Source organism: Muscardinus avellanarius (assembly GCF_963383645.1).
Source record: "Muscardinus avellanarius genome assembly, chromosome: 8".
Taxonomy (NCBI): Eukaryota; Metazoa; Chordata; class Mammalia; order Rodentia; family Gliridae; genus Muscardinus; species Muscardinus avellanarius.
This window is the reverse complement of record NC_137794.1, coordinates 55,131,553-55,154,150: the sequence shown is the minus strand read 5'-3', so window position 1 is coordinate 55,154,150 and position 22,598 is coordinate 55,131,553. Positions and strand designations below refer to the sequence as shown.

The window sequence follows — 22,598 nt, the reverse complement described above, 5'->3', positions numbered from 1 at the left end:
ATCAGTGGAACAAAGAATTTGTTCATTCAAATGATAAACAAGATTCATAAGCCCTCCGTGAAATTAACAAAATAATTACAGTAAGACCGAAATTAATAAAATTAGTGATAAAAATGGATATAATACAACAAACATGACTGAAAGCCATAGGATTATTAGGGACTATTTTGATCTGATAAATTGATAAAGTCAAGAAATGGATACATTTTTAACTACAAATAAGCTACCGAAATTGAACAAAGAGAGTATGGAAAACCTAAACAGACCATTAACAAGCGATGGGATTGAAGCAGTAATATAAAGCTTCCCACAAGAATAGCCCAGAACCTAACAGATTCATGCTGAATTTTCTAGGCCTTTAAAGAGGAGCTAACACTCATACTCTTAAGATAATTCCTTGAAATAGGGTAAAACACTTCCAAATCTATTCTACAAAGCTAGTATCACTCTGATACCTAAACCAGATCAGGACACAAGGGAAGAATCAGTATATCCTTGTTAAACATAGATTCGCTTTTTTTTTTTCCACAATGGGTTTACCGCCAGAACACAGGTGTCGTGAAAACCACGGCTAAATCAAAGCCAAAATGGGAAAAGAAAAGACTCACATCAGCATCGTTGTCATTGGACACATAGATTCCAGCAAGTCCACCGCTACCAGCCATCTCATCTACTAATGTGGTGGGATCGACAAAAGAACCATTGAGAGGTTTGAAAAAGGAGGCTGCCGAGATGGGAAAGGGCTCTTTCAAGTATGCCTGGGTCTTGGATAAATTGAAAGCTGAGCATGAGTGTGGTATCACCATTGATATGTCCCTGTGGAAATTTGAGACCAGCAAGTATTATGTGACTATCATCGATGCCTCTGGACACAGAGACTTTATCAAAAACATGATTACAGGCACATCTCAGGCTGACTATGCTGTCTTGATTGTTGCTGGTGTTGGTGAATTTGAAGCTGGTATCTAACAATGGACAGACCTGTGAGCATGCCCTTCTGGCCTACACACTAGGTGTGAAACAACTGATTGTTGGTGTTAACAAAATGGATTCCACTGAGCCACCTTACAGCCAGAAGAGATAGGAGGAAATCGTTAAAGAAATCAGCACCTACATTAAGAAAATTGGCTACAACCCTGACACAGTAGCATTTGTGCCAATTTCTGTTTGGAATGGTGACAACATGCTGGAGCCAAGTGCTAATATGCCCTGGTTCAAAGGATGGAAAGTCACCCGTAAAGATGGCAGTGCCAGTGGAACCACACTGCTTGAAGCTTTGGATTGCATCCTGCCATCAACTCATCTGACTGACAAGCCTCTGCGGCTGCCCCTCCAGGATGTCTACAAAATTGGAGGTACTGGTACTGTCCCTGTGGGCAGAGTGGAGACTGGTGTTCTCAAGCCTGGCATGGTGGTCACCTTTGCTACAGTTAACGTCACAACTGAAGTGAAGTCTTAAAATGCACCATGAAGCTCTGAGTGAAGCTCTTCCTGGAGACAATGTGGGCTTCAATGTTAAGAACATGTTTGTGAAAGATGTTCATCGTGGCAACGTGGCTGGTGACAGCAAAAATGACCCACCAATGGAATAAGCTGGTTTCACTGCTCAGGTGATCATCCTGAACCATCCAGGCCAAATCAGTGCTGGCTATGCTCCTGTACTGGATTGTCACACAGCTCACATTGCTTGCAAGTTTGCTGAGCTGAAAGAGAAGATTGACCACCATTCTGATAAGAAGCTGGAAGATGGCCCTAAATTCTTGATGTTCAGCGATGCTGCCATTGTTGATATGGTTCCAGGCAAGCCTATGTGTGTTGAGAGCTTCTCCAACTATCCTCCTCTGGGTCGTTTTGGTGTTTGTGATATGAGACATGCAATTGCTGTGGGCGTCATCAAAGCAATGGACAAGAAGGCCGCTGGAGCTGGCAAGGTCACCAAGTCTGACCACAAAGCTCAGAAGGCTAAATGAATATTATCCCTAACACCTACCACCCCAGTCTTAATCAGTGGTGGAAGAATGGTCTCAGAACTGTTTGTCTCAATTGGCCATTTAAGTTTAATAGTAAAAGACTGGTTAATGATAACAGTGCATCGTAAAACCTTCAGAAGGAAAGGAAAATGTTTTGTGGACCATTTGTTTTTTTGTGTGGCAGTTTCAAGTTATTAATTTTTAAAATCAGTACTTTTTAATGGAAACACCTTGACCAAAAATCTGTCACAATTTTGAGACCCATTAAAACAAAAGTTTAATGAGAAAAAAAATAAACATAGATTCAGAAATCTTTAATAATATTTTCAGAAATTGAATTCAACAACACACTGAAAATATCACACAGCATGATCAAGTTGGTTTCATGACATGAATGCAAGGATGGTTCACTGTATACAAATGAATAAACTAATATACTGACTGCATAAATAGAATAAAGGACAGAATCTATATGATCATCTCAGTAGATGCAAAAAATGTTTTTTAAAAATTCAATGCCTTTCATGGTAAAAACCCTAAATAAGCTAGAGGTAAAAGAAACTTTAACATAAATTATATATGACAAACCCAAAGCCAACTTCACACTTAATGAAGAAAAATGAAAAATATTTTTTCTAATATATGAAACAAAGGTCTGCTCTCATTAGTGCTGTTCAAACTAGTACTTTAAGTTTTAGCCATAGCAGTTAGGCAAGGAAAAGAAACAAAACTGATACAAATAGAAAAGGAAGTACTCAAATTATCTGTGTTGCAGAATGATTATAATACTATAATTAGAAAACCCCCAAGATTTCTAGATCTGATAGACAAATTCAAGGAAATAGTAGGATAAGAAATGAGTCTATAAAGATCAATAGATTTTTTTATACACTGGTAGAAATCAGTAAGACAATTCCAATTAGAAGAGCCACAATGCAAAAATAAACAAAAACAAAAAACCAAGGAATAAATTTAACCAAGAAGGAAAAAAAAATTTACCAGGAAAATTACAGAACATTGAAAAAAGAAATTCAAAATGAATAAAATCATCTACAGATTTTATGCAATTCTCATCAAAATGCCAATGACATTCTTCACAGAATTAGAAAAAGCAGTCCTAAAATTCATACGAAAGAACAAAAGACCAGTATAGCCATATCAGTCCTTAACAAAAACGGCAGTGCTGGAGGCATCACACATATTCATTTCATATTATACTACAGAGCCATAGTAAAAAAATCATGGTATTGGTGTCAAAAAATATATGTGGGTCAGTGGAATAAAAGACACATGTTTTTATCCCATTAAGACATATGGCTACAATGCACCAATAAAAATTTTTTTAAAGGCACAGAGATAAGTATATACAACTACAGTCATTTGATTCTTAATAGAGATTTCAGAATCACATATTGGACTGTCTTTGTAATAAAAAGTGCTGGTAAAACTGGATATTTATGTATTGAAGAATTACTTGATACCCTGCACAAAAGTCAATTCAAAATGGATTAGAGACTTTTTAAGTATGTGACAGAAATTTTGCAACTGCTAGAAGAAAACAGGGGAAAATGTCTACATGTAGACACAGGCAACAACTTCTTGAATGTAACTCTTATTGCTTAGGAAATCATAGTAATAGGTTCAGGGTTATTCTGATGCTTCTTGCTTTAGTCTTCCTGTACACCATTAACAAACTCATTTTTAAAACCCTTCATTTATTTGGTAATTCCTGTTGCTATGGAGTAGCAGTTCTTTAAACGTAGTCTGAAGTATTCAGTTTCTTGAGATGAATTCAAGAGGTTCTGCAAAGTTAAAAAATTATTTTTATAATAACCTTATGATGTGGTTTATGTTTGTTTTCTTCCTTCTTTTTTATTTTCCTCCCTCCTCCATACTGGGGATTGAATTTAGGCCCTTGTGCATTCTAGACAAGTTCACTTTCATTGCACTAACTGCCTCCCAAGCCCTCTGAGGTTGAGTTTTTTCATTCTCATTTTTTCACCAATGTATAGAAGTTTTACTGAGGTTACACAAACATGTAATGATGTTATCACTAGTAGCGAATGGAATGAGCACTTTACATTATTCTATTTTAAAAAAGAGTACAAAGGAATCTCAAAGCCAAAATATTTTGAGAACTACTATACAGAAAAACTCCCTTTGGAGCCTGCATCCAGCCTATCTTTCAACTTTTATCTCTAAACTACTTCCCAAAATAAATCATAGCCAGAATAACTTTTCTTTTCATAAAATAATATTACTCAAATGGCATTTTCTGAAAAGAACATCATTCTTTAGTAACTTTTCTCATGCATTTTCTCTTTGCATATCCTCCTTTAACTACGGATATTTGTCCAGATCTTACTTATTTTGCAAAACTCATTTCAAACCTCATGAACACTCTATTTCTTTCTTGCCTATAACACCATTCATTTATATTCATAATACCTAATGCACAGTCTGTGCTTTTGGATCTGATTTGTCTTCAAAATTTGGATTTCTACAATCAAATAAAATTTTGATTGCTTTTGTACTGTATCCAGCTATGTTACCAATGCTAATGAAAGAATGTTTATGAGAAGAGAAGAAAAGTAACATTTGATTTCGAGTTATGTGCCAGGCATTATGCTAAATGCCAATGTATATCCTCCCTCAGTCCTCACGAAACCCTTTTTGGGTTATGTCTTCATCTTATAGATGCAGAAAGTAAAACTCAATGAAATTCTGTCTACATTTAAGTATATTTAAAGGTTTATGAACACCTGTTTTTTTGCCCTTTGGTAGATACACTCTATCTCCTTTGTCAAAGTTTGTTGACTCTGAAAGAACAGCAGTCATATGCTTGGCCTGACCAATACTTTATGGACTGAATCACCTGTCTTATTTTTGTTTTATATTTTCCTCCTATTAAACCAGTATTACTAATTTATTTATTTCCTTCCTTCCCTCCCTCCCTCCCCCTCTCTTTCTCTCAATACTGGTGATTGAACCCAGGTACCTCCAATCTACACCCTCAGTCCTATTTTTTTTTAATTATTACTTTGAAACAGTATCTCACTAAATTGTGGAGGGCCTAAGTAGCTGAGTCTGACCATGAACATGTCAGCCTATGTCAGCCTTCTAAATACTAGGATTACAAATGTATGCCATCATTCCTGGCACCAGTAGCACTGATTTTTCATACTTGAAAATATATAGTTGCTAATCTCTTTACTCTGCCCTTCCTTTATCCATTTCACAAACTTATAGACAGTGTTTCTGTCACAGCCTTTTGGATTGTGCTGTTAAGAGAGCAAAGCATGTAATAAGCACATTTACCTTTATTTTTGAAGTTTTCTGGTATCCTAATTTATTTCAAATTTTAAAATGTATTATAGCTTTTTAAAGTATTTCTATTATGTTTTTGATAAGTAAGTTTTCTATAGTTAATGATTAAGTTAAACATAATCTCCAGTTACTCTTTCTATTTTTCCCTAAGTCTCTCAGTACAGGTACTTTCTCATTTTTTTTTTTTTAAATATGGGAAGGCAAAGTAATCTCACTTGCAAATTTTCTGTCATGCTATTCTGATCAGATTATTCCCTTGCTCATAAATTTACACTGGTTCTTTATTGCTTATTGAATAAAGTCCAACATCCTAGCTTGTTAAGAATCTTGTATAAATTAAGTATAAGACTAGATGTCATGTATTTCTTGGTTCAACAAGGACTATCAGATATAGTACCAGTTATGATTTTATTGAGATTTGAGTGTAAAATTTCCTTTTACAAGACAGAATGATAGAATATTCTAAGATTTGTTGTCAGGAGAACTACTCCTTATAGACAATAAATACTTCTTTGGCATTCAGCTAAAAAGCAATTTTGTACAAGTTGGGGAAAACTCAGTAAGTTTGTCATTGGTCAAAACATTTACCTAATTTTTCACCCTTACTTTTCATTTTTTATATGAACCATTAATTTCAAACACCTTTCCTTAAATGTACTTTTTATGACCAGTTACTGTTTATACTGCTCCCTCTGTTTTCCATTGGTTGCATCGAGCAATGCTTCTTTTGTACCTCAGTGAAAACACTGCTTTAGAATAAAGATCGTTTCTGTTCTGGAGGTATCCCTGTGTAAAGCAAGACATTGCTCTGAGTTGTGAAATTGTTCTTCTTTTGCATTTGTTTATCCTTTGTAGGTGGAGAGGTTTATCTCTGCAGTTTTGGGTTATTTTAGGTGTTACTTTTCTTTCTATTTTGATTGGAAATTGAGAGAGTTTATTTTCATATCTCTTAGGCCCCAGCAACAGGGAAGGAAAGGGAAACCTGAGTTTCTTTCTTTATTATCACTGAAGTAGATAGAGCTTCAGTAGTCTTTGTTGGGAGGCTGTGGCCAGTATTAGTGTACACAAGCCCAGGTCACTCTGTCCATTTCATACTGCCTGCATTTGTTCTTTTCTCATGGGAACTTAGTACTGATTTTTTTTTTTTAACTGGGGATGGAACCCAGGGGTATTCTACCTCTGAGCTAAACCCCCAGCCCTATTTTTTTAATTATTCTTTATTTTGAAACAGGGCCTCACTGAGTTGCAAAGGGCCTCACTAAGTAGCTGAAGCTGGCCACGAACCAGATCCTCCTGTCTCAGCCTCCCAAATGCTGGGGTAACAAGAATGTACCACCACAACTGGCTTACTGATTTCTTCTTCTTCTTTTTGTGGTATTGGGGGTGGAACCCAGGGGCTTTCTACCTTTATATACTTAGAGATGAAAGATGTGAGGAAAGTAGAAATGGAGAGCCAACAGGTTAGATACTACATGTGCTCAGGTTGCACCTTTTATCTGTGTATCATATGCCTAACTCATTATGACTTTCTGCAAAATATCTCAAAAAGTCTTTGTTTTGACTCCATTCCTGAAGGATATTTTTGCTAGTTTTAGAGTTGTGAATTGTCAGTTCTTTTCTTTCAGTCTTTGAAATAATGCACTGCAATTTTTAAAAATCTTGTCTTAACACTTTGTAAAGAGAATCCCACTCCATTCAAGCTGTTGTTCTTTCATATGTAACATCTTGTTATTCTTAGGCTGCTTTTAAGATTTCCTTTGTCTTTATTTTCTAGAAGATTTTACGTGGTGTGCCTAGTTATAGATGTCTTTGATCTTACACTGTTAGGACTTTTTTCAGCTTCTTGAATCTGTAGGTTTATATCTTTAACCTTTATTTCTTGAGCTCACACTTCTTTCCTTGTCACACTCTTTTGGCAAGAATGTTAGTTTTTTTGAAGTGCATATTTAATTTTTTAAAATACTTTTAGTTTTTAATTTTCCTTCTCATTTTCATGCATGTTTTTAATTATAAGAAATAAGAAGTAGATGAACAAAAATAATATAATATGCCTAAACCCAAGTTATTGCAAGTATATGGCAAGATTTAATTTTCCATTTCTCTTTTTAGTACTGAGGTAATTGTATTGATCTCTCTCTCTCTCTCTCTCTCTCTCTCTCTCTCTCTCTCTCTCTTTTTGAATTGGGAATTGAACTCAGGAGCATTCTGCCTCTGAGCTACTAGTCCTATTTTATTTTATATTTTGAGACAGGCTCTCACTAAATTGCAGAGGATCTCACTAAGTTGTTGTGGCTGGCCTCAAATCTCTGATCTTCCCATCTCAGCATCCTAGGTACTGGGATTACATACATTCAACACCATGCCCGGAGTATTCATGTCTTTAATGGGAAGTGGTGTATCGTAGTGGTTAAAACACTCCAGTCTCTGAAGACATCACTGGGGTTTGAAATCCTCACTTGCTAGTTATTGGAATGGTCAAGTTATTGGAATTTGCATATCTTAGTTTCTTTATTTTAAAAATTATTTTTAACACTTAGGCTGATAATTTTACTGAAAGTTAATTGACTTTATACTTTTGAAGTATTTAGAACAGTATATGAGATACAACAAATTTTTAGGAAGCATTAGCTATCTTCTAATAAAACCATATATATAAGCTGCTCTATATCCTGCATTTAAAATTCTTTAACAATATATTACAAACATTCATTTTTGCCAGTAGATATATATCTACAGTTTTAAAGACATTAACTAAACCAACAAGTAGGTTGCACTGATTGGTGGAAAAGACTACACATACAAACCTGCCATGTATTTCTTATTTATTAAAATAGGAATATAAAACAGTGCTGATCGATACAGTCACTACTTACTGGCCATATATGACTATTTAAATTAAAATTAAACAAAATTGAAAATTCTTGTTCTCATTTTCACTTGCTTTATTATAACTATTTAGTGGTTACCTCTGGTGTGCGGACATGGATAGTGCAGATATAGAACATGATTCTCACAGAAAGTTATGTTGAACAATGCTAATATAGGGCTCACAGAGAGCGTACCAGCATTACAGATGAGCAGAGCCAGGGTTTAGGCTTGAACATATGTTTTTCTTTGTTGTGGAACACACAACTGCCAGGATGCAGAAGGTTTTGCCTTAGTTTTGAGAAAACACTTAGTTGTTGATAAGCACTCCATTCCTCTTCTGTACTGCTTACACTTATAGTTTCTGGGCTTCAGTTGACAAATTTCAGGCTTTCCTTGAGTACTCTCTATTTCAAAATTCTCAAGATCCTGCAGAATACTCTCTGCATTCTGTGAATGTTTCATATTTTATTTAGCTTTTGCTTAGATGTTTGGTCATAGATAGTGTCTCCAGATCTTTCTATTGGAAAGACCAAAAAGTGGACATGGCTGGGCGTGGTGGCTCATGATTGTGATCCCTGCGCTTGGGAGGTGGAGACAGGAGGATCTTTCACTAAGCTATTAAGCATAGGTACAAGTTTTTAAGTCATTTGAAAGTCCAAAGTCTTAATGATGAAATTTTCTGATATTCTGAGACACTGATGTAGTTTAAAAATTAACATGGTTTTTATGTTATTTATGATCCTGCTTCTTAAACTCCTCATTGACTTCATTTGTCTGGCTTTGCAGTTTGTTTTTAATAGTACCACAAAATCATTTTTCTAAACTTTACTTTTAGTGTAATTTTCTGCTATGTTTTTTTTCTAAACTAAAATGTATATGTTTCTGCTATGCATTTTTCTAAACTAAAAACATAACAATTGTTCAATATGTTTTTTTAGTATTGTAAGTTTGTTAGGTTGTGGGAAATAGAGAAAAATGCAGAAATTGTTATAACTTTGCTCTGTGCTGAAGTAATATTGGTGCTGTATGAGTGATTTGAACCCTGAGGATGAGGCTGCTGCTCAAGCTCAGGAGATGACCACTGCATTTCATAACATTGTATGAAAGTTGGAACTGCATTGCTCTTCTGCTTTATCTCCTTCAAGTACGGCTTCTAACATTTTTGTTATCTTTGTATTCTTTTTCTTGTGTGTGTGGATCTGGGGATGAAACTTGGGCATTCAGCCGCTGAGCTAAACCCCTTTCCCTATTTTTTATTATTTTTAATTTGAAACAGGGTCTCACTAAGTTGTGGAGGGCCTCATTGAGGAGCTGAGGCTGTCCACTAACCGTGATCCTCCTGTCTCAGTCTCCCAAATGTCGGGATTACAAGCGTGCGCCACCATGCCCGCCTTTATCTTTGTATTCTTAATCATAGACAGGTACTCCAGAACATTAAATAAATCAGTCACAAACTTCTATTCTGTGGATCATGACAAGTTATGATTAAATGCATACATTCTGCCTTTCTCTTTTTTAAAGTTAAAATGGTTCATATAATAAAAATAATAAACTGAAAATAGTTATTTAAATTGCCATCAATTTTATCAACTTATATACTGACATTTGTTAAGGCTTATTTATTGGGTTTTTTTTTTTGAAGATTTAAAGAGGTTTATTAAAAGATAGAAATCCAGAGGATAGGTACAGCTCCATACCAGACTGGCATGGAGGGGTGACTCGAATGAATACACCCATTTGTTAAGGTTTTAGACTCCTCCTTTATTCTGTCTTGCTTTCCCAAAAGTAGAACCCAAATAAACTTTTAATTGTTCTTGAGTAAGTTCATTCTTTTAATATTGAATGTTTGATATTCATTTGAAGAAATGAAATTGGTATTATTTTGGTTATTATTGTGAATAGTCACAAAATACATTTATATCAACTCATTTTTGGCATTACAGTATAACACTTTAAAGTGCTTCCTTTATTATTGAATACAATGTAATTTTACATCATATTGGGGTACAGAGTGTTAGAAAAATACATGCACACTCTTTTGTTCTCCCCACTGGATCCCCAACCCCCACCCCATAAGTCTTTGACATTGTAATTTGCAATGTTGAATATGTTCACAGCATTATTTCTACTCTTGCATTCTTTATGACTTTGTTCCCTTCCCTTCCTCCCCCAATCATCTTCAGTAATTCCCTTGGAGCCTAAATGTTGGAATGTTGATTCTATATGCTCTTCTAGCAGTTTCTATGTTTTTGGTATAAATTCTAGTTCTTTGATCCATCTTGAGTTGACTTTTCTGCAGGGTGAGAGGTTAGGGTTTAGTTCCATTTTTCTACATATCGATAGCTAGTTCTCTCAATAGCATTTGATGAAATGGCTATCATTTCTCCAGTATATGTCTTTGTACCTTTATCAAAGGTCAACCACCTAAGACGAGCGTGGTGGCACACGCTTGTAATCCCAGTACTTGGGAGGCTGAGACTGAAGGATCGCGCAGGTTCAAAGCCAGCGTCACTCAGCTACTTAGTGAGGCTTTCAGCAACTTGGTGAGACTCTGTCTTCTGTGGTAGGGTTGCCAGGAGGTAGAAAGCCCCTGGGTTCCATCCCCAATACCACACACATACAGAAAATGTCAACTACCTAGAGATATGAGGCTTTGTTTCTGAGTCTTGTATTCTGTTCCTTTGGTCCATGTGTCTGTTTTTGTGCTTAAACCATGCTGTTTTTATTACTATTGCTTTCTAGTACACTCTAAATTCATGTACTGTGTATTATTCTTGTTGCTAATAATTGCTTTGGCTATTCTTGGGTGTTTTCTTTTTCCATATTAATTTTATTTTTTAACTAATTTCCCTAGGTCTATGAAAAATGACAATAGTATTTTGATAAGAATTATGTTAAATGTATAAATAGCTTTTGGAAGTATGGCCATTTTGACTATATTTATTCTGCCTATCTAAGAGCCTGAGAAGTCTTTCCATCTTCTGAAATCTTCACTCTCTTTCTATAGTAATTTTTAATCTTATTATAGAGCACTTTCATTTTCTTGGTTTAAATTTATTCCTAGGCAATTTATCTTTTTTTTTTTTTAGGTACTGAGGAAGGGGCATTCTAACTCTGAACTACACCCCCAGCCTTATTTTTTATTCTTTATTTTGAAACAGGGTCTCACTGAGTTGTTAAGGGCCTCACTAAGTAACTGAGGCTGTCCATGAACTGTGATTCTCTTGTGTCAGCCTCAAAATGCTGGGATTACAAGCATGCGCTACCACACGCAGCTGCATTTTATCATTTTTGAGGTCATTTTGAATCGAATTGTTTTCTTTAATTCTTTTTCAGTAGATTCATAATTGGTGTAAAATATTAATTATTTTTAGGTTGATTTTTTTTGTATCCTCCACTTTGCTAAAAACTTTTTCATTTCTAAAAGTCTTCTTGATGAGTTTTTTTGCTCTTATTTGTAAAGGATAATGTCCTCTGCAAACAAAGGTAGTTTCAGTTCTTCTTTCCCTATTTGTATCCCTATGATTCCATTTTCCTGTCTTATTGCTGAGCCTAGAGTTTTGAGTTTTGTGTCTAATAGGAATGGTGTTCATGGGCATCCTCATCTTGTTCCTGTTCTTAAAGGAAATTCTGTCAATTTTTCCCCATTCATAATGATTCAGGCTTTGGATTTATTGTATATAGCATTTGTGATGTAGGTTCCTTCTATTCTTAATTTTTTTAGTGTTTTTTTTTTTATAATGAAACCATGCTGGATTTTGTCCTATACTTTTTTGCATCTATTAATATAATCATGAGATTTTTGCCTTTAACTCTATTAATGTGATAAATTATATTTATTGATTTATGAATGTTGAACTAGCCTTGCATCCCTGGGATAAAGCCTAATTGGTCATGGTGGACTATTTTCTTGTACCTCTGAGTGCAAGTTGCTAATATTTTGTTGAGAAATTTTACAACTATGTTCATCAATGATATTAGTCTGTAATTTTCTTTTCTTGAAATATCTTTATTTGTTTGGGAGAATAAGTTGATGCTGGCTTCATAGGATGAATTTGGTAGTAGTCCTTTTTCTATTTCACAAAATACCTTTAGGAACATTGAAGTTCTTCTACGAAGGTCTTGGATTCAGCTGGAAATTTATCTGGGCCTCTACTCTTCGTTACCCTTTATTGCTGGTTCCATTTCTTTGCTTCCAATTGATTTGGTTAGATTTTTCTGTCCACTTGATCTAGTTTAGGTAAGTTGCAGCTGTCTAAGAATTTGTCAATTTCCTCTGGGTTTTCTATTATATTAGAGTATATGTTTTCAAAGTACTTTCTAATAATGTTTTGGATTTTCACATTATCTGTGGTGATATCTTCATTTCATCTTTTATCCTTGAAATTTGGGTCTGTTCCTTTTTTATTAGGTTGGCTAAGGGTTTGTGAATCTGATTAGTCCTTTTAAAAACAACTTTTTGTTTTGTTGATCTTTTGGAATTTTTTGTTTGTTTTCTATTTCATTAATTTCTGCTCTGATTTTGATTTTTTCCTGCCTTCTCTTTGTTTTAGGAATAGTTTTTTCTGCTCTGTCAGATATGGGAGTAGCCACCCCTGCTTTTCTTGTGTCTTCATTTCCATAGAAAACTTATTTCCATTCTTTTACTTTCGGGTTATGAATCTCTTTCCCTATAAGGTATATTTCTTGCAAGCAGTTTATAGTAGGATTATGAGTTTTAATCTAATTTTCTAGTCACTGTCTTTTAACTGGGGAGTTGAGACCACTGATGTTTAGTGTTACTATGGAGAGATGATTTTTGTGTCCTTTCATTTTGAATAAAGTTTTTTTATTTGGGGCAATAGTGATTCTCCTTGGCTTAGTCATATGGTGATATTCTTTTCTTCTTTGGTTTGAATGTGATTCATTTCTTCCTTGTGCTTCATTTTTGTGAGTGTTTTCTTAAGTACCAGTTTGAGCATCATAAATTATCTTAACTTGTTTATCTTGGAAAATTTTTATTTTTCTATCAATTTTGAAGAATAGATTTGCTAGATATAGTAGTCTTGGTTGGAAGTTGTCTTCATTAAGAGTTTGAAGTGCATCACTCTGTGCCCTCCTGGCTTTCAGTACTTGAATGGAGAAATCTGGAGTAATTCTTATTGTTTTACCTCTAAATGTCAGTTGGCTTTTTTGCTTTTGACTTTTTTTAGAATTCTTTCCTTTATCTCAATGTTGCACATTTTGATAATAAAAAATGTTCTTCCTCGCCAGGCGTGGTGGCGCATGCTTGTAATCCCCGCGCTTTGGAGGTGGAGACAGGAGGATAGCGCTGGTTCGGAGCCAGCCTCGCTGGTTTAAGAGACCCTGTTTCCACATAAAAAAGTTAAAAAATAGGTCTGGGAGTGTAGCCCATGGGAGTGTAGCTGGGAGGTAGAAGGGCTTCCAGGAACCCCAGTACCACCAAAAAAAAAAAATAAATAAATAAAAATGTTCTTCTTTGTTCCCTGTCTGATTGGGATTCTGGGTGCCACCTATACTTGTATGTTCTCATCTTCCTCCAAGTTTGGAAAATTTTCTGTTCTTATGTCTCTAAAGATGTTCTTAATTCCCTTTCTTGGCTTCTATGCCTTCTTCAATGCCCATTATTTTTAGATTCTTTTTTTTTTTTTTTTTTTTTTTTTTTGTGTTACTGGGGTTCCTGGAAGCCCTTCTATCTCTGGGCTACACTCCCAGACCTATTTTATTTATTTTTTTTAATTTGGAAACTGGGTTTCTTAAGCCAGCAAGGCCAGCAAGGCTGGCTCCAAACCAGCGCTATTCTCCTGTCTCCACCTCCCAAGCGGGGGGTGGGGGGGGGATTATAAGGGTGCGCCACCACGCTGCCCTGCTGAGATTCGGTCTTTTAAAATTATCCCAAAGTCCTTGCGTGTTCTGATCCTGCTTCTTATTTTTTAACAAATTCATGACTACATTTTCAGTTTTGAATGTAGACCCTGTTTTTCATTTGGTCTATTCTATTGGCTATAGTTTAGATAGTATTATTTGTTGATTCTCTCAATTCATTCAGATTTTCTGTTACTTATTTATGGAATAGTTTTTATTTTCCTGAATGCTCTCTCTGATTTATTTTTTGAGGTCACTTAGCAAATTGAATTATTAAAATTCTGAATTCTTTGTCTGGCATCCTCTGCACCTTTGTTTCAGTGGGTTCTGTTGTGAGATTGTGTAGATTGGATATAGTTTGGGGGGATTTTTTTCCCTATATTTTCAAGGAGTCTTAAGTGTTTATTGATGAAGTTTGGATTAGTTTCTAAATGCCTGATTGTCGGAATCCAGCCCAACAGCGGCGGGGCTTGGCGAGATGATGAGTACCGACGACTCGAACACAAACCCACGAGCCGGGAGTCAAGTCAAGCAAGATCTCATTTATTTCTCTCCAATCAGTCCTATATATAGCACCAAGCCACGAGGGGAATTTCCATGAGAAATAGCCTACCCTATCCGGGATAAAGATCACTAGCACGTAGTTCACAGCCAATCCCAGGCCAGTACATGAGCCATTCATGTGTGCAGAAAGCTCCTTTAAAGGTAGAAAGGGAAAAACTGCTCAGTCTCCCCACCCATAATGAATGGGGAAACCACGCCTTCGTAGCTTCCTCCAGGCGCCATCTTTAGCCCATTTTCTGCTGAATCACTTTACTGAATCACTTTTTAGGCCGTAGGCCGCTCACGCCGAGGAAGGCTGCATCTCCTTAGGCGCTGTATGGACACACCCCATCACCTGATTCTTATAATTGGGTATTTTACCTCAGTCTTTCCTACTTTCTTAAAATGGCTATATCATCTGGCATGACTGTGTTATTTTAGAGTCTTTGCCTGCTTACCCTCTCTAGGCTGTTGTCTTATTGTACAGGATTTATTAACTGGTCAGGAGGGTGGTCTGTCTTCATTTTGGTTGTTTTGTTGATATTGAGTATGTTGTCTCAAGTCTCTGTTCTTTTCAAGTCTTCTTTCCAATTTGTAGGGAGATGTGCCTCTTTCTCCAGTGCACAATGTCAGTATACTGGGGGTATATGAATGAAATTTGGTGGGTTATCCTCTGGTCTGTTCTCTATTTGGGGAAATGGCTGCAGAGTGTTCTTTGATGTGCTATCTTTGAAGTTCAGAATTTTTACTCTAGGTTGAAAGGTATAAATCCAGGTTGAAACTATTATTTTGTAGAGTGTGGGTTAGGAAAGGTAATCTAGTAGGGACAGTACAAGACAGAAGAATCTGAGGGGAAGAGGAAAATTGCTGGGGTGTATTCTATAAAGAGATAAAAGCTCAAGAAAAAAATGAGGGAGATAGAACAAATGTACGAGGAAAGATAAAGAATTAAATGGAAACTGGATCCAGATTAGCCTGTTGATAGATACAACCACATGGATAGATGGCCTTATTTATAACAAGAAATCTTAGAGAAAACTAACCGCAAATAAACAAATAGGACAACAAAAAAGAAAAACAAAAATGAAATAAAACAAAACAAATAAAAAACAAAAAACCAATAGCACAAAACCAAACTAAGTGGTTAAAAAATGAATGTTAGCTAGTGAAAGAGCATATAAAAGGGGAGGAGTAGAGATCAATCTAACAATCATAATGGTAAAACCAGAAGAGAGACCCTCAAACACTACCAGTAACAGAGAAGTAAATGTAAGTATTTATTAAATGAGAAGAAAATTTTAAAAAAAGAAAAAGAAAGAAATAATAAAAAATAGATAAAAATTTAAAATATACATTAAAAAGTTCTAAAAAAGATTTGAAGATATTTAAAATTAATACAAATTTTAAGTAAGATGAATATATAACTACATCCTTGAGAGGACTCTGTGCTGTACATGCACTTATGCATGTGAATTGATGGGAGAAGAGAGAACATAAAAATATACAGAAATAGCAGTAGTTGGAACTAACTGATTTGTTGTAGTGTCCCGGGGGCAGGTATAATCTACCAACTGTCAGAATCCATTACAGGGGTTGTTGCCATCAATCAGAACTGACATTTGTATATCAGAGGTTATAACTGTAATTATATGAATACTTATGGACTCTAAACCTTGTGACATTTTAGATTTAATTTTTAAATTAAAACATTCATATAATTTGTAAGCTTTTTGGCCAACTCGTTATATGATTATCTATTTTCAAAAGGATCAATAGATAATTATATGATTAGTTAGTTATATGATAGTTATATAGTTAATAGATAGTTAATAGATAGTTATATGATTATCTATTTTTAAAAGATAGACTTCTTAAATCCTGCAAGCTTTGCCTGGCCTACCCCTATAATGTGATTTATAACAATTTCAGAGTGACATTTTTACTACAGAGGATGTATTGAGCAAGTAGTCTTGAATAGCATAGTTAGTAAATACCTAATATTTTCAACTAAATATACCATATTTTCATCAGTTGCAAGATACATTTTGAAGATGTATTTGATAGTGATGTTTTACCTTCTTAGTGCATAGAAAGCAATTGCATTTGTAAATTTGCATATACTTAGGAAATTACTTTGACTCACAGAGAATGATGATGTACTACAGATGACTATGTTGAGGTGACAAATAGTTATGTTTAGATCTTTCTCAACTTGTAATTAAAATAGAATAGAGTGTATTAACCTGTTAAAAAATTATGCAGAATAATCTAGTGCCTATAGAAGAATGGAGGAGACTTATTTGTTTGAGGTAAATTGAAAGGTGTTTACTGATAAGGATGTAACAATTTGATTTGCACTTTGAATTGAATTACAAGTAGAATTTTTGTAAAATTTTAGAGAACTACGTGATAGGGAGGAAATTTAAAAATCTTGAATTCTAAATGCACAGTGAAGAGTTGTGAGTTTTCATTAGGATGGCTTTGAATGTTGTGAACAAAACTTTGACACATACATTTAGGTTGGGAAATTTATTTTGAAGCCACCAAGACAATAGTCTGGGATGTGAAGATGAAATTTGAGAGAATGTCATTAGTATGCAGGTGTGTGTGTGTGTGTGTGTGTGTGTGTGTGTGTGTGTGTGTAGCATGTGGTTAAGAAACCTAGAAGCCATAGATTTCAAGCCTACTTGCCTGGGAAGGTAGAAGCAATTAGTTTGTTTAATAGAACACACCTGTAAATTTCAGCCTTAGCATTTAAAATAAGTAAATGATGTTCCAAATGTATTTTAAAGACTTTTTTTTCTGTCTCTGTAAGGAATGAATGACCTTGGTAATTTAATAGATATTGTGTTGAATCAGTAGATCACTTTTGGAAATATGGCCATTTTGATGATATTTATTCTGCCTATCCATGAACATGGAAGATCTTTCCATCTTCTAAGGTCTTCTTTGATTTCTTTTTTCAGTGTTTTATAATTTTCTTTGTAGAGGTCTTTTACTTCCTTGGTTATGTTTATTCCTGTGTATTTTATTTTTTTGTGGGATATCCTGAGTGGAAGTGTTTTCTGTATTTCTTTCTTGGTGGATTTATTGTTGGTATACTAAAGCTTCCGATTTATTAAGGTTTTTTTTTATCCAAACACCATGCTGATACAAAATGTTATAAAAATAAAAAGTAAATGAATGATAGAATTATTTAGTAGGTAATAAAATTTTAAAGCTTACTATCTTATTTCAAAGGAATATTTATTGAGCCAGACATGGTAACAGATGCTTGTAATCCTAGTACTTGGGAGGCTAGAAGAGTATCTCAGGTTCACAGCAAGCCCTAGCTACTTAGTGAGACACTCAGCAACTTAGTAAGAACCTGTTTTGAAATAAAGAATAAAAAAGTAGGGCTGGAAGTGTAGCTCAGAGGTAGAATGCTCATGGGTTCCATCCCTAGTACTGCCAAAAAAAATAGTATTTATTGATATTTATTTTGTATAATGTATATTAAAGTAGCAGTCTGCTTTTGTTCCTGCTAAAACAGGAAGTTACTTTTTAAACTACTTTTTTTAGTTTTATAGTCTTGTCAATTTTTCACTTATAAATAGAAGTTTATTTTTAAAAGATAATAACCTCTTTGAAAAAATATATCCATACTACTTATACTTATATTCTACTAAAGATTTTTATAGAATTTTCTTAATATTGTCTTAGATTGAGTTAGTCTACCCCCCATCTACATTCGCTTTTTGTTTTAGTTGGAATTCACACAACATATTTGATTTGATTTGTCTCTTAGTGTTCTCTCTTTTTACCTTTCTTTTTCAAGTTGGAATTCACTTTACATAAAACAACAGATAATCATAATATCTAGTCCAGTGATTTTGGTAAATGTATAAACCACTCTCCTGAGAAAGTATAGAAAAATTCTGAGCTCTTCAATTGATCCCCCCTGTCCTTTTTTTTTTTTTTTCCTATCCTTTCTCCTCCAAACACTATATAGGTATCTTCTTATCATTTGGCTCCTTGTCAAGCTACTCTGGTAACACAATTCATTTTTCTTCATCTTTGTCTCAAATAACTATCTCCATATAAAAATACATTTAGGAAGAATGTAATTTCATCTTGCAAACCCAGAAAAGGTTTGACTGGTAGTTCTGCATTCTTACATTGGAGCCCATCATCTGACTAATTGCTAGCTGGTTGATACAGTGACAGCTTTTTTACCTGTCGAATGTTTGCATTTTTTGCTTTTTAAGGAGCTTTAGATTAGTCTGTTAATAAAGGGGTAGAAAAAGCAGAATGTAAAATAAACACTCATTCCTCTTGCAGGCATTATTTGGTAAGAAGCTTTGCAATTTCTCTCATAATTTTTAGTTCAAAATTCAAAGAATTCTATTTGGGACAAGTCTATGAATTCTTGAATCCAAACACCACATTCTTCATTCAATGAAGTACTTCCTGTCTGGTGTGTTTTGATAAAGGTTTTAGTGTAGTGTCCAATTATTAGATTATGCAAATAATTATGAAAAGTTCAGATTTAAAATGTTGCTGTATTTTTTCTTTTGTCTGAAGGAGAAATATTTCATCTTTAGAAAATAATTGAATAGTCATTAAACTTTCATGGAAAACTAATTATTATGATTTTACTATATACAAATTCAATAAGAAAATTTTTTAGAGTAATGTTTAAGTGAATTATGAGATAAGCTGGTTCAGGCAAGTCTTAGGTTTTTAGGTTTTTTATTTTTTATTTTTTTCAAATTGGTGCAAACTTTAAAATTGAATACACCAAATTTTTAGTATAATATTGGTATATAAGCATTTCAGTTATGCCATTTTCCTAGTGTACAGGCTTAAATTGGAATAGTTTCAAATGATGATTTTTATACTACTGAGGGAATAAGTACATGTACTGAGAGAGATTTAAGTTGACAGTAAAAATATTGACAGTTAACTTATGGCCTAATACAAGAGCAGATGGATATGTCTTGCATGAGTTCCAATTCATTAAGCAAATGTGACACTTTATTTTCTAGGAATTGTAGTTCATAGGACTGAAATAGTAAAATAGTAATATAAATGAAGCCACTTCTTTTTTTTTTATTTGGTAGTTCAGGGGTTCCTGGAAGCCCTTCTACCTCCGGGCTACACTCCCAGACCTATTTTATACTTTTTTATTTTTTGGAAACAGGGTTTCTTAAGCCAGCACGGCTGGCTTCGAACCTGCATGATCCTCCTATCTCCACCTCCCAAGCACGGGGATTACAAGCGTGCGCCACCACGCCCAGCTGAAGCCACTTCTTCATGTGCCAAATGCAAAGTATAGAAAAATCACTAGAAAGGATTTTTAAGATTTGGTGTTATAGCTTTCTGATTTCAGAAAATTTTTATTTTACAATTTAATTGTTATATTATTTTCAAGTGTAAGAAAGTGCTCCAATATTATTTTGAGTTTATAGTGAGGTAGCTGTGTATTTATTATTAAAAAGTGTACTTTTTAGTACAATGTAATAGAATAGCTTTGTTAATATTTATTACTAATGAAATAGTTTTTTATTTTGTATTTTAATGTGCCATTAATTTATAGTTTAGGAGAATTGCTCCCTTATTAACATAGGTTTTTGTTTGTCAAGGAATTTTAAATAAAAGATTTATTAGTAAGTTATTTGTGTGTGTGTGTTTATGAAAATAAACACTTTGGATTGTTTTGTATCTGTCATTATTCAGAGTAGAAATTCAGTTTAAAATTATAATATGATAAAAGCTATTAATGCATAGTGAATGTTTCAGTGAATTTAAATCTCAAAATTTACTATTCATATGTTTATACTTAATTCTAGGAGCATAACTTTTTTTGTAAAAGTTGATGTGATTTTAATATTGTCATGTTAAAGCTTTAGTAAATTGGCTGTCTTGGATTTGTAGTATTTCACACCTCAGATATACATTGCTTAATCTGTTTCATTCCACTGTGTTAATTAATGTGCTATGCAACTGCTAAAGTTTGCATTTTACATAGCTCATTAAAAAAAACTCTAATAATGCAGCAGGTTATATTGATAAATATATATACTTGTTAAGAATTTAATTATCATTTGTAATCTAGAAAGTAAGATTATTATCTTTATAAAGTGACTTTATAACCAATGTGAAATAACATTAAAATTTGGAGAACAATTTGAATTCCATCTCAGTTAACCCTGCAGAGCATGGTTGAATTGTTGATTATCTATCTACATAATGTGATACTGGCTAAGAGAAACTTTGGCTTTGATTTCGAAAATGTACTTTTAAGCTTACCAAGTGCTGTATGCATTTCTGTCCCTATCACTGTGAACTACATTATAATGTGAGTCTATAATGTACCAAAAAAAATTATAAATGTATAAATATACTTTTATTGATGCATTGTAACCATATATCATATTGAAGTTTAGTGTGATAGAAACATATGTGCACATAACACCTGGTACACTTTCCTCAGGATCATGTCCTTTTCTTCTCCCTCCCTGTTCATAAGTTTGAAATTGGTATTGCTATCTTCACGAATGTACATGGGGTTTTTTGAAGTGTTTGCTTCAAGTGTCCCCTTCCTGCATTTTTTGAGCCATCCTCAGATTAATTGGCTTATTTCCTAATCAACTGCCTACAAGGATGGTAAACTTCCCATCCTTTTCAGCCACAGTGTGCTTTTAGAGGATCCAAACAATTCATTATATAAAAAGTAAATATATTTATAATACCAGCTTCATTCTAAATGGTATGCTTCTATGAAGTTTACATAAATACCTTGGGCCAACTTCGTGCTCTGAATTCCCTGATCTTCAGAGACCCACTGTTTGGCTTCCTCTATGTGCCAGTTATATTTTATATCAGTTTTTGATAATAAAATATTAGCTTTCATATAAAATGTTTTTACTAAAAAAATGTTACTAAATGTGAGAGTTAAAAACTGTGTATCAATAGTAGTTTATCCAGATTTGAATAGGCCTAATACTGATGAGCAGTGAATTCTTGTTTCTTTATTTTCCTTTTAAAGCTGTCATTTTCTAATCCTTTTCTAAATAAAGACCATTACCAAAATATATTGCTTTAAAAGACATTGTAAGAGTTTTTTTTTTTTAAAGTGTAGTGTGTACATTTCATACTGCAGTTTACTGATATCCTATCTTCAGGATCTTTTTGTTTAAAATCATACTGTAAGGAATGATCTTCTTGAATTCACTATTGTCTACAGTGAATTAGATTAGATGTTATTCTGAGATATTTTAAACACATCCTATTTGATCTGATCTATACAGAAGTGGCTAAATATTTTTTGGATGATGCAGTTGAAATAATCTGTCACTTTTTTCACGTTTCAATTTGATTTTCTTTTCCTGTTTTATAGATGCTTGTGACCACACCAGAAAAATGGGATGTAGTGACAAGAAAGAGTGTTGGGGATGTTGCTCTTTCACAAATTGTGAAGCTCCTCATACTTGATGAAGTTCATTTGCTGCATGAAGACAGAGGGCCAGTGTTAGAAAGCATAGTTGCACGTACTTTACGGCAGGTAAGTTATCCATTAGCAATTGTGGAGGCATAAAGAAGTTCTAAACTTAAAATGTAGCATTCAAAGGAAGTAGTAATGCACATTATGGGAAACCTTTAGTATGGGACACCATGATGTGCACTATACATGCTTGGACTCCGAATTTTCCTGGATTTCTGGGAATACTCTGTGACTACTAAGTAGTTTTTATTATAAACCTTTATTTTCATATTAAGATTTCTCTGTTCTTCCAAATCTTTTTTATTGATGTCACTTTAACCATAATAAATACAGGAAAGCTTCGTAATAACTAAATTAGTGTTGTAAAGCTAGATCTAATTGACTAATCAAAATTAAAACATAATAGAACATAGGTGAATGTTACTAGTTTGATCTCTCCTAATGCCCCAAATCTGCACGTTTTATATTTTAAATATATTAGAGAAAATGAAATATGATTGTTCTGTGTGTATATACATATATATATATATATATATTTT

General features: G+C 34.0%; 1 protein-coding gene and 1 pseudogene across 2 annotated transcripts in view; both read left to right on the top strand.

The window, feature by feature from the left end:
- The window catches only part of ASCC3 (activating signal cointegrator 1 complex subunit 3), a gene marked incomplete at its 3' end in the record, with an annotated part of 321,972 nt that overhangs the window by 78,710 nt on the left and 220,664 nt on the right, over nt 1–22,598 (top strand). The window contains exon 10 of the mRNA XM_080700024.1: nt 21,955–22,119. Coding sequence (XP_080556150.1) covers nt 21,955–22,119 — 165 coding nt within the window. The remainder of the gene's footprint in view (nt 1–21,954; nt 22,120–22,598) is intronic.
- On the top strand, nt 588–1,970 carry LOC308266529 (elongation factor 1-alpha 1-like; annotated as a pseudogene). The gene has a single exon. The product of its transcript is annotated as an elongation factor 1-alpha 1-like (transcript).